Source organism: Sparus aurata, chromosome 8 (assembly GCF_900880675.1).
Source record: "Sparus aurata chromosome 8, fSpaAur1.1, whole genome shotgun sequence".
In the NCBI taxonomy this organism is placed as follows: Eukaryota; Metazoa; Chordata; class Actinopteri; order Spariformes; family Sparidae; genus Sparus; species Sparus aurata.
The window spans coordinates 36,392,399-36,407,415 of record NC_044194.1 but is presented as its reverse complement, the minus strand read 5'-3'; the positions used below and the strand labels follow the sequence as shown (position 1 = coordinate 36,407,415).

At 41.9% G+C, this 15,017-nt stretch overlaps 1 protein-coding gene across 1 annotated transcript in view; it reads right to left on the bottom strand.

Annotated features, from left to right (window-relative positions):
• Positions 1 to 15,017, bottom strand: part of lrp5 (low density lipoprotein receptor-related protein 5) — a 104,184-nt gene that overhangs the window by 48,382 nt on the left and 40,785 nt on the right. Inside the window, exons 8-11 of the mRNA XM_030425773.1 lie at positions 13,131 to 13,219; positions 12,831 to 13,049; positions 11,950 to 12,038; positions 11,278 to 11,449 (exon numbers count right to left, since the gene is read on the bottom strand). Coding sequence (XP_030281633.1) covers positions 11,278 to 11,449; positions 11,950 to 12,038; positions 12,831 to 13,049; positions 13,131 to 13,219 — 569 coding nt within the window. The remainder of the gene's footprint in view (positions 1 to 11,277; positions 11,450 to 11,949; positions 12,039 to 12,830; positions 13,050 to 13,130; positions 13,220 to 15,017) is intronic.

The window sequence follows — 15,017 nt, the reverse complement described above, 5'->3', positions numbered from 1 at the left end:
TCTGACACACACACACACACACACACACACTCCATTTCAAAAGGAGGGTGACTATGCTGTAACTTCAGAGGTTTTTTTCACAGGCAAGGGGGAGGGGTGGGAGGTTGCAGAGGAGGGTTCAGATTTCTTTAAAAAGACTTGAAAACACAAAGAGAGAAGGAGAGAGACAGCGAGAAAGAGCATTTCTCAGTGCTCTTGGATAAAGTCCTCAGTCATTTTTCATTCTCTCTCTTCTCTCTCTTAAAAGGTAAAATGCTGGGCGCTGTTCAGTTTCAGCTGTTTGGCAGGTTTGCACAAACACACACACACATGCACGCACACACACACACACACACACACATTGCATTGTCTGAAGTATTTGTGCAATCCATACATGTATAATACTATCAGTCATGTATTGGTATTACAGTAAACAAATGTCTGTATATATATTAAAGAGAACAATTAATGTAGTGATTGATAAATAGATGCATCAATAATTAAAACAATCTTTAGACACACCACTAACTGTAGGAAAATCCTGTTAAATGATGTTGAGTTCAGTTTTGTGAGTATTTGATGAAGACTATCCTGGCCAATGGACACTACACGTCATATTAACGCAGAGTTTACACATTCATTTTGATGCGTTACATAAACATACATTGTTGTGAATCTTTAGGTTTTCATTTATGCACATTAAACATAATCTTTTATCTTCATAAAGTGAACATTTTTTAATCATTTTATGAGTTTATGAGTCCGTGTGTCTGTCATCTTGGCAAATATGTGTTCCTGGAAACACATTTTGTAACAGGAACTAACACAGAAGCAATTTGGAATACTTTGTCAGGTATGTATCGCTGTCTGTCTGTCTGCCTGCCTGCCTGCCTGCCTGCCTGTCTGTCTGTCTGTCTGAGGGCAGACTTTTGTCAGCATGACAGCGTTACAACCGTGCAAGATGTAGTCAGAACATTTTATGGGTATATAGTTGAGATCAAAATTAAATCCAAGATTAAAGATGGCAATGGTCCAATAAAGCGGGGCTAGAAGTAGGGGCGAAAGATACAAGGACAGCATGATGGCAAAAATAAGAATCCTCCTTTAACTCAACTGCTAGTGTATCTACTGCTCTATATTGTAATTGCTTAAATTCTACAGTGGCTGTCAGGCTTAGCCTGATGCATGTGTGTAATAAAAGACACTAACAAAATGAGACCACACTCAAACAAACACACACATGAAGATGACGTACAATTGAAATGTCTTCACACCCAGCTGCAATTTCCTTTCACCAGCATAAAAAAAAGGCTGAAATATGAAAAAAGCCTTTTGAGCTGGGTCCTTTCACCCTGACAGAGGGTGGGGTGGGGGATGGCAAAGAACAGCCACCTATTTTCATTTGGTAAGCATTCAGCCAGAAAGCTCAGGCATTCACATATTTGTTCTAGTCTCCTGTCTTCTTTTCTCTGCTTCTATCAAAATATGTTCACACTGGTAAACTTTTCAAATTATGGCCCAACAACCACCAAATCACAGAGATGGCAACATTACCCAACAAATACTGAAGAGCAAGACATTGCAAGATTTAATATCTTGAAGCTGAATAAATAAATTATCAATTTAGAGAGAAAATCATCTGTGTTATTTGTGCATACACATTCATGTTACAACAGTCAGGAAAAATAATTTGTTGCAGTGTCCATTCTTGTAGTCTACACTAGCTTTAAACATACAGATCCCAAAACGCATGTGCTTAAACAGCCGTAGCACTGATGATCACATCACAAAATAAAAAAGAAAGAAAAGATAAGGAGACTTGTCAAGACAACATGGGCTGGCAACATTCATCATCAATCTTACACTGGTGTTTTTTTCATGGATGACAGCAATGTGATCAGACACATTCCATCTGTTACTGTCCTGCCTCAACAGCCTGAATGGAGGTTTCCTCCTGACAATGCCCACTATGTAGAGTATTTGTACTCTTGTTACAACATCCATCTGAATGGTGTGAGCATTGGCATCTAGGATCACACCTAATGTTTATGTTTGAGACTCAAAGTACTCAATTACTCCACCACAGGTACTGCCATTACCGAGATTATCAATGACCTGTTTTCAGCTGCTGGTTACTCTGGTTACTGCAACAAAATACCCTTCACAAAATCTCTCACTCTACACTGTTCATCCCTGGTTTCATCGTATCACCTGTTGCTGAGGTTAAAAATCTCGGTGTTATTTTTTTCCAGCCTCTGCTTTCATGCATACATCAAACACATTACAGCTTTTTTCCAACCTTAAGAACATCTCCTCACTTAGCCCTTCACTTTCCCACTCTATTGCTGAGACCCATATCCATGCTTTTATTACATCCTGACTTGTGTTGCTTCCTTCAAGGTGCTACTAAAAAAACACCTGTTCAGGCTAGCCGTGTCTGATGCCCTCTAATGTGTATACTATTATTTTCTTTTTGTCTTTCTTGCTGTTCCAATCCATATAATGGCAAGAACCACTCAGCTAAGTGAAGAGAAACGACAGTCCATCATTACTTTAAGACATGAAGGTGAATCAATCCGGAAAATTTCAACTTTGATTAATTGAACTTTGAATGTATTCTCAAGTGCAGTCGCAAAATCCATGGAACCCTTTGATGAAACAGGCTCTCATGAGTACCACCCCAGCAGAGGAGGACCAAGAGTTACCTCTGCTGCAGAGGATAAGTTCATTAGCGTTACCAGCCTTAGAAACTGCAAATTAACTGCACCTCATATTAGAGCCCACATAAATGCTTAACAAAGTTCAAGTAGCAGACAAATCTCAACATCAGATGTATTTATGTGTTTTTTATCCATAATATACAATGCATTGTAACAACAACAACTATGTCGCCACCCACCACCCACCCCTGAGAGACTGGTCAACACATGTAGAAAATAGAAATGATAATAATAATACATTAGAATAGTAATATTAGTAATGAAATAAGACATCAGTAGTGCAAATACCAATCATTGTCTAAAAATAAAGACAAAAAACATTGCATTAATATAAATAAAAATAAATGAATGAATAAAATGATCAGTGAGGCTTACAGCTGATCAGCGGAGAAAGGTGAGTCCATGGAGCCAATTCCTCAGGTGAGCAGGCTCAAAAGATAGTAGCACAGCCTCAGAGCTTGTAAAGACAACTTGGCTTTCTTCTTTTAACAGAAAAAAAGCCGTTTTGTCATGGTCAAGAAGCAGCGATATTCACGCCAGCGTCCTCTCGCATCCGCGTTGCCATGGAGTTGCCATTGAATTGGGCAGGTCTACTCATGGTCAGATGCATCCTGTGAAGTATCTTAAATTGGATCAGACTTTAGCCGTTTTTAGACAGGGCACCAAGCTGCCAAGTTGCCCATCCTTTTGGTGGCTCGGTCCGCGGTTTTAAGGCCCCCACACACCGCCCAGACGTCCAACTGCCTTATCCGACCACTCTCCGACCACTCCGTTGCCTCTTGTCTGACCCGTTGTGTTCCTGCCTTTAGACAGAGGCCGGCAAATTGGGGGTCTGTTTTGGTCCGCCAATTTTCCACCTCGGAGGGTACACTTATTTTCGCCTCGCCTCGCCTGCTATCTAAATCCGAGGCGGCAATGTGCCGGCCTCTGTGTGAGGTGGGCGGAGATGTCGATTTTAAAACCAGGAAACAGCTGATCACAGCAGTCAGTTCATCACTTCATCCGCGGACATTAAGATGAACAACTGGACAGCCGCTGAGATCCAGGAGATGCTAGCGTCTCCTCGGCCTCTGTAGCTGTTTGGTTGTGTTAGGTTGTTGTTGTGTCGGCAAAATAAGAGCGGTCGCTACTTTCAAATTAAAAGCCCCCAGCTAAGAACCCATTTCTAAACTCCAATGGGGTGCAATGTAAAGCTCTTATTTTGAAGTCAAATTCATTGTCACTGTTCACAGCCAAACTTCGAGCTTCACGTCACGTCACAGTGCCTACCTCAGAGGCGGCTTTTGGAAAAGGAGGAATATTACACCTCCGTTTTAGAAAGAGGCCGGCACATTGCCGTCCTTACCTTGGAGCAAATGTGCCGCCTTTTCTATCTAAAAAGGGCTGTAGAACCTCCATATCCCTAAGTAGTTGTGCTAATGCTTAGGGATACGGAGGTTCTACGGTCTGTTAAGTTTTGTTTTTATCTAAAGTAATCCTCTCATTCAGCAACTGGGCCTCACACTGTATTTCGCCACTCGCAGATCATCTGTTGCCCAGTTGCACTAATGCGTAGGGATACGGAGGTTCTACGGTTGAGAGAATGTAGTGCCAAAAGAAAGGGTGGTCTGACAGTGATGTAAAGCGGTGTGAATTTTCTCTATACAACGTACACTTGAACTGTTATAGATTTTTTTAAGTGAGCCTTGTTTTAGGTGGTTAAATTTAGTTTTTTCTCCGTTCACTGCAGTACAAAGCTGAGTGTCTGGGCTGGAGCGGCTCCAAACTGAGGCTGCACTGATCGATGATTACGGTAGGGAACAGAACGACTATAGATATGTACTTTATATGACCCCACTTCAAAAAACACCAACTATCCCTTTAAGATGGCCTAAGGAAAGTGAAGCAACTGATAATAAGAGGTCATATATCTGAGATATCGAGTTGTCATTAGGGGCTTTATGAATGCAGTCCTCTAGTCTATTGGCAGGAGTTTTTGAAAGAAAAGTGGTGAAAAAAATTTTTTTTGGAGATATCTGAAAAAATGACATTGTGGAAGGCCAAATTCTTCAACCAACTAGGTAAAATCCATAAAGATCTCATTCTTGTACAAGTTTGCTACTTTGATCAGGCCACTGCTGGAATGCGACATCTAACATTGAGGGAAGAAATAGTGGGTCAATAGTTAATGGCATAGAGCAGGGATTCAGGGAGTCAGGAAATGATGCGCCGGAGGAAACCAAAGAGAAGGGAAGGAGACGGCAAAAAAGAGGTGATGAGGGTGAACACCAGACGGGGAAAAAAATAAGGAAATATGATGAAAATTATCTGGGTCTGGGCTTCACTTGGATCGGCGATACAGATTGCCCAAAGCCTCAGTACGTGGTGTGCAGTGAGGTTCTAGCAAACAGCTGTCTAAAGCCTTCTTATCTCCGTCGTCACCTGCACACGAAACATGGCAATATAAGTCAAAAGCCCCTTACATTTTTTAAAACAAAGTTGGAGGAGTTGCAGAAAAGCCAAAAACAAATGCAGTTTCATTCACGCATTACGGGCTTCATATCTGCTCAGTTACAGAGTAGGGAGAAAGGGGCTGCCGCACACAATTGCTGAAGACGAAGTGTTTGCCAGCGGCTAAAGAAATGGTGGAGTGTATGATTGGAGAGAAAGAGGCAAAAAAGTTGGACATGATTCCTGTGTCCAATAACACTGTGTCGCGCCGCATTGATGCCATGTCTGAAGACATCCTGGCTACACTAGTCAGCCGTATTAAGAAAAGTGAGTATTACTCTCTGCAAGTAGACGAGTCTACAGATGTTGCAAATCTGGCCAATCTTCTTGTGTATGTCCGTTACCTTTTTGAAGGAACAGTACAAAAAGATTTTTTGTTCTGTCGGCCCCTTGCTACCAGAACAACAGGAGAGGAAATCTTCAATTTAATTGACGTTTTTATGAGGACCAATGGGATCGACTGGGAGCGCTGTGTGGGAATTTGCAGACGGGGCAAAATCAATGACGGGGAAACACACAGGGCTTATAGCTCATATTAGGAGAGTCTGTCAATCCGTCAGCTGGTCACACTGCAGTGTTGACAGAGAGGCCCTCGCAGCCAAAAACATGCCAGCTGATCTACTTGCAGTGCTGAACTATGCAGTCAAACTGGTGAACTTCATCAAAGCTCGACCGCTAAATTCAAGAATATTCACACTGTTATGTAATGAGATGGGCAGCAAACACAAATCACTGCTGCTGCACACAGAGGTGCGTTGGCTGTCCCGCGGCAAAGTGCTGACAAGGCTCTTTGAACTCCAGCACAAACTGCAGCAGTTTTTTGAGGAGAATACATTCCATTTGGCCTCCAGTCTGCATGACGAAGATTTTCTGAAGATGCTCGCCTATCTAGCAGACATCTTCTCAGCTCTGAATGAACTCAATCTAAGTCTGCAGGGAGTCAGTGTAACTGTGTTCAACACACAAGACAGGATTGAGGCAATGATAAAGAAGCTACGGTTCTGGGCGAGTTGTGTGAGTGGGAACACACACCTGTGTTTCCCTACGCTTCACGAGTTCTTGGGGGGAAAAATGACGTGGACCTGGGTGAGCATGTGAAAAGTCTCATAATTGAACACCTCAACCAACTCGCCGAGCAGCTACGGAAACACTTCCTACCTATGGACACATCTCACGCTTGGATTCGCAATTCATTTGAAGTTTCCCTGCCTGTCCCACAGCTGTCATTTCACGAGCAGGAGCAGCTGATCGAGCTGTCATCTGATGGAGCCCTGCAGTTGCAGTTCAAACGAAAGCCACTTGTGGATTTTTGGACCGAGTCACTGACATCATACACAGTCCTGGCAAAGCCTTGAGAGTTTTGATGCCCTTCGCCACAACTTATCTCTGCGAGGCTGGTTTCTCTGCTTGATATTATTGCTACAAATATAGGCCTACTGGGAATACTCACACATCCTCCTCCCTCCTCCCTCTCTCCCCTCCTCTCTCTCTCTCTCGCTCGCTGCAGGCTGAGCGATTTTTGCGCTGCGCTTGAAAAGTTCCAGATGGATCCTCTTTTATCCTCTTTTAATTTAGGCCTATTTTATGTTTCTGAGCCTATGCTCTTTGTTACTTATGTTGTGGATTGTGTGTAATTTTATTGTTGCACTTGAAAAGTTTCAGATTGATCCTTGTTTTTATTTATTTTATCTGTTTCTGAGCCCATGCTCTTTAATGTTGTGGATCATTTATAACTTCATTGCAATTTAATTCAATGTTCTGTCGTTCTAAGTTCCATAACCGTTGTGTTATGATGATGTTGATGTTAGCTCCACGGTTATTTAATATTGCTGCAATTTTTCTTTTTTCTTTTATGTCAAAATCGTGCTTTCTGTTACTGAGCCTGTGTCTGTCACTCATCCTCTTAAAAGTGGAAGCTTGTGCGTAACTTTGTTGCATTATATTGAAACTCTGTTGATGTTGTTATCGTCATGCGTGTTCTGGTTATTTGCGCATGATTAAACATACGTCTTTATATGGCGATAAAACAAAGCTTTTTGCGTTTTTTTTTGTTGCGTTTTTTTTTTGCGTTTTTCTTGGGGGTGCGTCAACCCGGTTGGGACGTAGAAGGGGGTGTGCCGCACAGGGCATGTGAGCGGAGCGCAGAGCGAGCGGGGAGCAGAGCGTGCGAAATATAGTCGGAACGCAGAGCTGGTTTTAATCAAAAGGCCAGAGCGATGGTTCCGTTTCGCTCCAGTTCCGTTCTGATATCACTCTCCACGAGTCTAGGGCATGCACAAGTCCAGACTCACATGTGCCTTCAAGGGTTAGCCTACATCAGAGGTCATTCATTGAGAGATGGAGTTTGTAAAATATTTCGAAAAGCAAGCAGACAGGTCATATAGGTGCAACGTCAGGAATTGCTCCCTCTTTTAAATTTGAGCGAGCGTGGAGCGATTTCACCGGAGCTGAATGAAATTTTAGGTGAGCGGAGAGCGGTCTTTGAGCGGAGCTGTCTGGTCTAACTTTGAGCGATGGAGCAAAGGAGCGAACACCCACGTAAGCGGCGAGCGGAAATTCTCGCCGCTCAGCTCCGCTGACATGCTCTGGTGCCGCAAAAAAAGTTTGGGAACCGCTGGCATAGAAGAAACCGCTTGTTCTAGGCTGAAGTGCTTCCTACACTGTGATCAAGGAGTCTTTGATAACCCGATTTCCTGCAACCTTCAGATTTATAGGTAGAGGAGCACAAGCTAAACATCCTAAATTTGCACAGCCGCTGAAGCTCCTTTCCATTTCTACCCACTCTGGGCCACACTGAACCTCAGGCTCTGACAACCAATAAGACATTATAAATATGTTTGCTGCCCAGTAATAGAGGATACAATTTGGAAGGCCAAAACCTCCTCTCTCCTTGCCACGTTGAAGAAAAATACGCTTTACTCTTGGGGTACTTTTATTCCACAGGAAAGCATCTATATGTTTATCTAACTCCTCAAAAAAAGCCTTAGACGAAAATATAGGAATTGTCTGAAATAAGAATATAAACCTAGGCTGAATGGACATTTGTTAAGGAGTTTATCCATGAGCAACTGTGTATTGTACAGTGCACCCTTAATAACTGTAAAAGAAATTGGCACCAAATCAATGATAGTATAAATAAAAATGATGGATACCTTAAAGCAGTGGTTCCCGATCGCAGGGGGTACGCACAACGTTGTCTGCTCTGAGGTTGTGAGGTTGCCAAAATTATATTTGTGCACATTAAATTTATGTGGGCCTACATAGGTAGGCCAATTCTGTTCTCTGGTAGGCCTATTCTGGTCAAAAATTAAACTGTGTGTGTGTGTGTGTGTGTGTGTAGTTGTGTGTGAGTGTTTGTGCGTGATACACCTGATGACACAAAAAGGAAGAAAACCTACAACTGTTTATTTCTGCAAATAAAAGTTTGTAATTAATCACGTTATTCTTTTAGTGTATGCAGGTTGGGGGGGGGCCTGGCTTGTCTTGCACACAAGCAAGGGGGACTTCAAGGAAAAAAGGTTGGGAACCACTGCCTTAAAGAAAGGGTGCCATAGCAGTACATTTGATATACTGAACGAACAGAAAGGACCTCCCCTCCAAAAAAAACCCCAACCCAAAACATAATGGCCAAAGAGCTTACCACTGTGTCCAAGAGCTATAATTTGTCAGTGGTTTGTTTAATTGTCCCCTGAACTCCACCGTAACTATAAGCATCGTTTTTTTAGGCCAATGAGGAGGGAGTGCGTTAGACCAAAGAAAAAACAGTTACCGTTCCAAAATTCAGCTGGTTACATGGAAACTGGAGAGTGAGGGTCCAAGAAGATAAAAACTGCCCGGCTTTACATCCACTGTCCTAGTCTCCACACTTCAATGTGTTGGTCATCACATATTCCTTTGCTGCCTGCGGGACTTCGAAGCACTTATGAGTGCCATTCGCAGTTATCCAAAGGTCTGCTGGGTACCACACGTCAGTCTGCACGCCCTGCGCACTGCTCCATCACCGTCCGCATGTAGTCCGGCAATATACAGATCTTACCCCCTTTGGCTGTTGTCACTTGTTTCAGAGCTCTGGCTTTTCCCACATTTTTTTCCCAAAATTCCTGAAAATAATGTATTATCCAAGCCCAAGGGGGGAGGCCCCCCTCCTGTCTTTTTCACAGAGACCGGTAAGACTTGTCCAAACCGAGAGCTGTTTTCGGCGGGTAAGCCATAAACTCCACTGGGCTATTACTGTCTTTGACGCCAGTGACACAGAGGTTACACCGTCGTGAAGAGGCCTCAAGGTCATCATTTCATGTTTCTAGGGTGTATATTTGTTTCTTCATCACTGAAATGTCTTTATCAAAGCCAGTAATGTAATCCAAGTGGTTGGTTGCCGCCTCCAGTGGGGCTACCTGTGTACCCAGCATCAGCTTCTTGATTCTTTTTTCTTGACCATTTCTCCTCACTTGTTGCTTAAAGATAATCATAAACATGCCTGATATATGGAGCTCACGGCAGATTTTTCCCCATGTATGAACTTGGCAGGGAGACATATTTAGGTTATTCATTTTATAATTCAGGTGAGGAGCTCAGTAAGAACACTTTTTCACATGTCTTCACCGGGACTGAAATTCACACAGCCAGCTAGCCCTGCTGATCCAAAAGTGGGGTGACATTACAAGTCATGACAATGACGTCTGTGTGATTTTTTTCTCCATGCATCCTGGAAAGTGACAAAGTTATATTTTTCACATTAAATTCCATAATTACATAACCGCCATCAGTAAACAGAACGCTGTCTGACTCTCTTACTCGCTTGGAATCTCGGTCGGGAGGGCTGACCGTCATGGTGATTTTTTTCAAGACAGTAACTACAACAACACAATAGTGGAAGAAGACAAACACTTGGTGAGTTTTTGTCAGTGACAGGTGGGATGACAGAAACTTCTCCACATACAACTTCAGTATTTTTTTCCTCATATAAGTTGCCAAAGACACTACCAGTTACTACGTTACTGTTATTTCAAGATTCAAGATTCAAAGGGTTTATTGTCATATGCACAATAAGGAAACATGTTTCTCTGTACAGTGAAAGTCATCCTTTGCTGTCCACAGAATGCCAACAGTGTAAAAAGAAATATATATTTGTTTGGTTATGTAACGTTGCTTTGTGGGACATTTCTCTTTATTTTATTGAGTGAAGGACCTGTTTAGTTATCACACTGTGAACACCATCAGATTGGTGAATGGATAAGCCGGACCTGCTCTGGGCTGTCGGCTTATCCATTCAAACAGGTATGGTTCACTCCTCGTGGATCTGAAACTTTCACACAGAGGAGAATGCGGGGAATTGGCGCAGGATCTCTGCATTCGGAGGGCCGTGTGAATGGGGCTACTGTTGGTGATTTATTCAAGGCACACTTAACCAGCATGGCTACCACAGCATTCTGCAGCATCATGGCATCCCATCTGGTTTGCGCTTAGTGGGACCATCATTTGTTTTTCAACAGGACAATGACCCCAAATACACCTCCAGGCAATGTAAGGGCTATTTAACCAAGAAGGAGAGTGATGGAGTGCTGTGTCAGATGACCTGGCCTCCACAGTCACCTGACCTAAATCCAATTGAGATGGTTTGGGATGAGCTAGACCACAGAGTGAAGGCAAAACAGCCAACAAGTGCTCAGCACCTCTGGGAGCTCCTTTAAGACTGTTGCAAACCGTTCCAGCCGACTACCTCATGAAGCTGATTGAAGAACGCAGCGCTGTCAACAAAGCAAAAGGTGGCTACTTTGAAGAATATAAACTATAAACATACCAGACCACAGACAACACAGACCATTACCAAACCAGGCCAGACAACAAGACAGGCCACTTTGGACCAGCAGAGACCAGACCAGTTGGCAACAATCTAACAACGGTGTGTTAATCTGTCCAGCTATTGCATGACTCTACATTCCCCTGCATCAAGATTAAAACACACATGCATGCACATATATATCATTTCTCCTCATTCCACTTCCTTTCTGTCCTGTGCTTCAGTTGTGTCCTAGCTGGAGCTAGTGAAACCATACATTGAACTTGTATAGAATGCTATTAGACATACCTCTATCTTGTCAGTTTTAGCGTCTCCCCAGTATAGTTTTCCTGCTGTGTAATCTAGAGCCAATCCATTGGGCCAGCCAAGAGAGCTGTTGAGTAGAACCACCCGGTCCATTCCATCAAGGTTAGCCCTCTCGATTTTGGGATGCTCACCCCAGTCAGTCCAGTACATGTAGCTGAGAGAGACAGAGGCAACCAAAAAGATGTAGATTGTTTACAGTCACACAGAAATCATACATTACGCACATTGGATATTGTTGCTGCTTGATAAGGCCAGGCGTTTTCCCTCTCTGATGTTGCCTTTTTTCCTGCACAAAATCATAAAATCTTGGAATTTTTATATGTAAAATATGTATTTATTTGTCATTTAACAACATGTACCTTTAAATGCTCCAAAAAAGTTGTATCTACAATGGCACTGAAGCTGGCCTGAAGGTATTCAGAATTTGTAAGTGGATTTGTTGGTATTTTAGTTGATATATTTAATTAAAATTAAATGTATTGAGTCTAAAATAATTCTGGATTCAGCCTAAAAGATAGCCATAAGCATTCACCTGTAACTGCAGGTAAAACCCCAAGATCGTTGTAACGGCATCCGCAGCCCTGCTCGGAGAGTTAACTCCGGTTTGCACACACACACACACACAAGGACACACACACATACAGTAAAACCTACCCATTAACGGGGTCCAGGACGATGGCTCTGGGTTCATCCAGGTTCTCCGATATCAAAATTTTCCGAGAGGTTCCATTGAGCCTGGTAACCTGTGTGGTGGAATGTTTTATATTCCTTTGTAACTTCATATTATTTATAGAATACTACATTACACAATTCAATATTGCAATACAAATAATTAAAGTATTACACTGTTTATATCTATCCAAAATGTTCGTCAAAATGTTTTTCTTATCAAAGCAGCTACAAAGAATTTTCATTTTGTTGATTCTGATGCCCTCTGTGGACAAAAGCAGTTGGATCTTGATCGACCCATTTGTTTGCATTTGTTTTGGAAAAGACTGAAGAAAAAGGCAAACCATTTTTAATACAGTTTTTCTTTTTTTAAATTATAATAATATAATAATATAATTATAATAATAATAACTGTAATTTGATGATCACAGAGCAGCTTCTTTTCTCAACTTATCCTCAGCAGTCCACCATTTTTGGACTTATTCAACCCGGGTAAGTTTGAAACTGACCTGGTGACAGACATTAGGAATTACCATAATAAGTATGCATGTAGAACTCTTCTCACTGATGGTCTTGTTTGCTCATGTATGTTTATAAAGAAAACAGTATTACATTGAGACTTCTTGAGAATCCATTGAAATGGGACCACATTCACAATAATCAGGCGATAACAAATAATGGGTAGGGATGCCATGATTGGACAGGCAGCAGTCAGTACAGCACATATTTGCAACAAGGGATTTGACCAGCGTTTTTCAAATTCCATGAAGCAGGTGATGGTTCAATGGGACAAGCATTCAATCTGTATTTACCCATAGATAGCCTCTTACACAATAAAAGACCTGAATGTAAAGTCTCAGATGTACCTCAATTCGGTCGGTGCCAGTGTCAGTCCAGTACAGATTTCTGGCCACCCAGTCCACAGCAATGCCATCTGGGTGGTTGATCTCTGTGGTGACCAACATCATGGCATTGCTGCCATCAATGTGGGATCGGCGGATGGCCCGAACCTCATCGTCCGTCCAATAAACGTAACCCTCAACCGGGTCATAGTCTATAGCTATAGCATGGCGAATGTCATCAACCTGCATGAGTAGTAGGACAATGATCAATACATGATAGTGCAACAAGTGTGTGTGCGCACGCATGTGTGTGTATGTGTTTACCTGTAGCACTATGTCAGTGAAATCTGGCAGGTCGAGTGAGATTCTCCTCAGGTCAGTTCGTCGAGCCAACAGCAGAACCTGCTCAGCTCCTAAACACACCAGACGAGTTTCACTTATTGTTAATATTGTTAATAGCATTAGTCTGCGCTGATTTTTAGCACTTTGCAGTCAAAAGTGCTCACTGGCGGATTTGTGACAGAGCTGATTTGGCTCTGGGACAGCTGGTCCTACTCTGGTCTCATGGATTTACTGCGTATGAACACCACTGTAGAGGTGCTTTTTACTTTTCTATACAATATCCAAAATGCATATAATCTGAACAGCCTAGGGGTCGACCAAAATGGTTTTTCAGGGCTGATACAGATACCAATTATAAGAAATCAGAGACTGGCAACCAATATTTGGAACCGGCATTCATTTGCAATAAAAACTTAGTCTCAAATTTAAGAACAACCAGTAATGGAAATAACCTCTAGTACTGTTCTTAAGTACAATTTTGAGTATTTCCATTTTCCACTGTTATACTTCCACTCCTCTACATTTGTTTGATAAATTTAGTTTCTAATTTCTTTGTAGATTCATGTTATTTTATTTTTTATACACTATTTATTGTGATGTGTTAGTAACACAGATAGTGTTTTGGGGACACTGAGTGACAGGCTGTTGCATGAGATCCAAAGTACCGCTTTTTAAAATAAGCTTATTGTATCAGCAATCTGACAGAAAAATCATTGATACCAATACTCAGTAAATATGCTGATTATTGGATCCAATAATTGGCAACGGCCAGACCCTAGAAAATACTTTAACGGCAGTGGTGGGAGGAGTACTCATCATTCAGTTAAATAAAATAGTCATAAAACAATTTAAATGTACTGCAGAGAAATGTTTTATTTATTCCATACAACTACACAGCCTACTTGCTCATGAAATAGAACTCAAAGATCAACTCAAAATCAAGGAAAAACTACCAAATCAATGCAGTCTGATCGAGCTGTCAACACATTGCAGGCAAAACACTCCTGAACCTTGCCCCCTTTCTCTCTCTCCTATTTCGGTCATAATCAGTTGACTATAGGAGTTTACTCTTCAGTTTAAGCAATAAGATTATTCTTTCATCTACTTACAACAATCATATCATTGCTGACAAACTTTAGATGTGTTCTCTCTGCTGCTGTTGTCATTTCAGTGTGAATCCCTGCAACCCTTCACCCCAGTCACCTACAGCACCCCAGGTCTGAGCTCAGCAGAAGACTGCTCCTCGACACATCCATCTAGATCTCAGCCATTCCCATCATCGAGTCATCAAGACCAGGGTCTATACTCAAATGGGGACTAGCAGAAATTGAAAATACTCAAAATATCTCAAGACACCTTAAGTTTCAATTAAGTGCAGTACTTGAGTAACTGTACTTTGTTATTTCCACCCTTGTCTAATGGACCAACAACACAAACACCATGATGATTATTAATTTAACAAGCAGCAGCAAGTCAACCTTAATAACAAATTAAAATAAATGAAAGCAATCATGGAAACGTATTCCAAAAACATTTATCTATCTACGTTAAAAAAGATTTAAAGCCTGAGCCAGGCTCTGCTGTTATCGCTTTTCTTTCTCCTCCTTGTTCCATCTAGTCTGTAAACAAAGGGCTCTGCTATCCTGAGGGATCCTCCGCTGGCTGGCTGTTGGTTCAGTTTTAACAGGATCCAAACTCACCTCATGGGAGACAATTAACTGTTTTTCTTTGTCTCTCATACCTCTGACTCACATTTAAGGCAGTTCAAAGTGTCTCTCTCTTTCTATTCCCCTACCTGCTTTATCTTTCTTTCTTGTCTTTTAGTCTCACACTTCACACATCAAATCACTTGAATCTTGCGACAAAGCA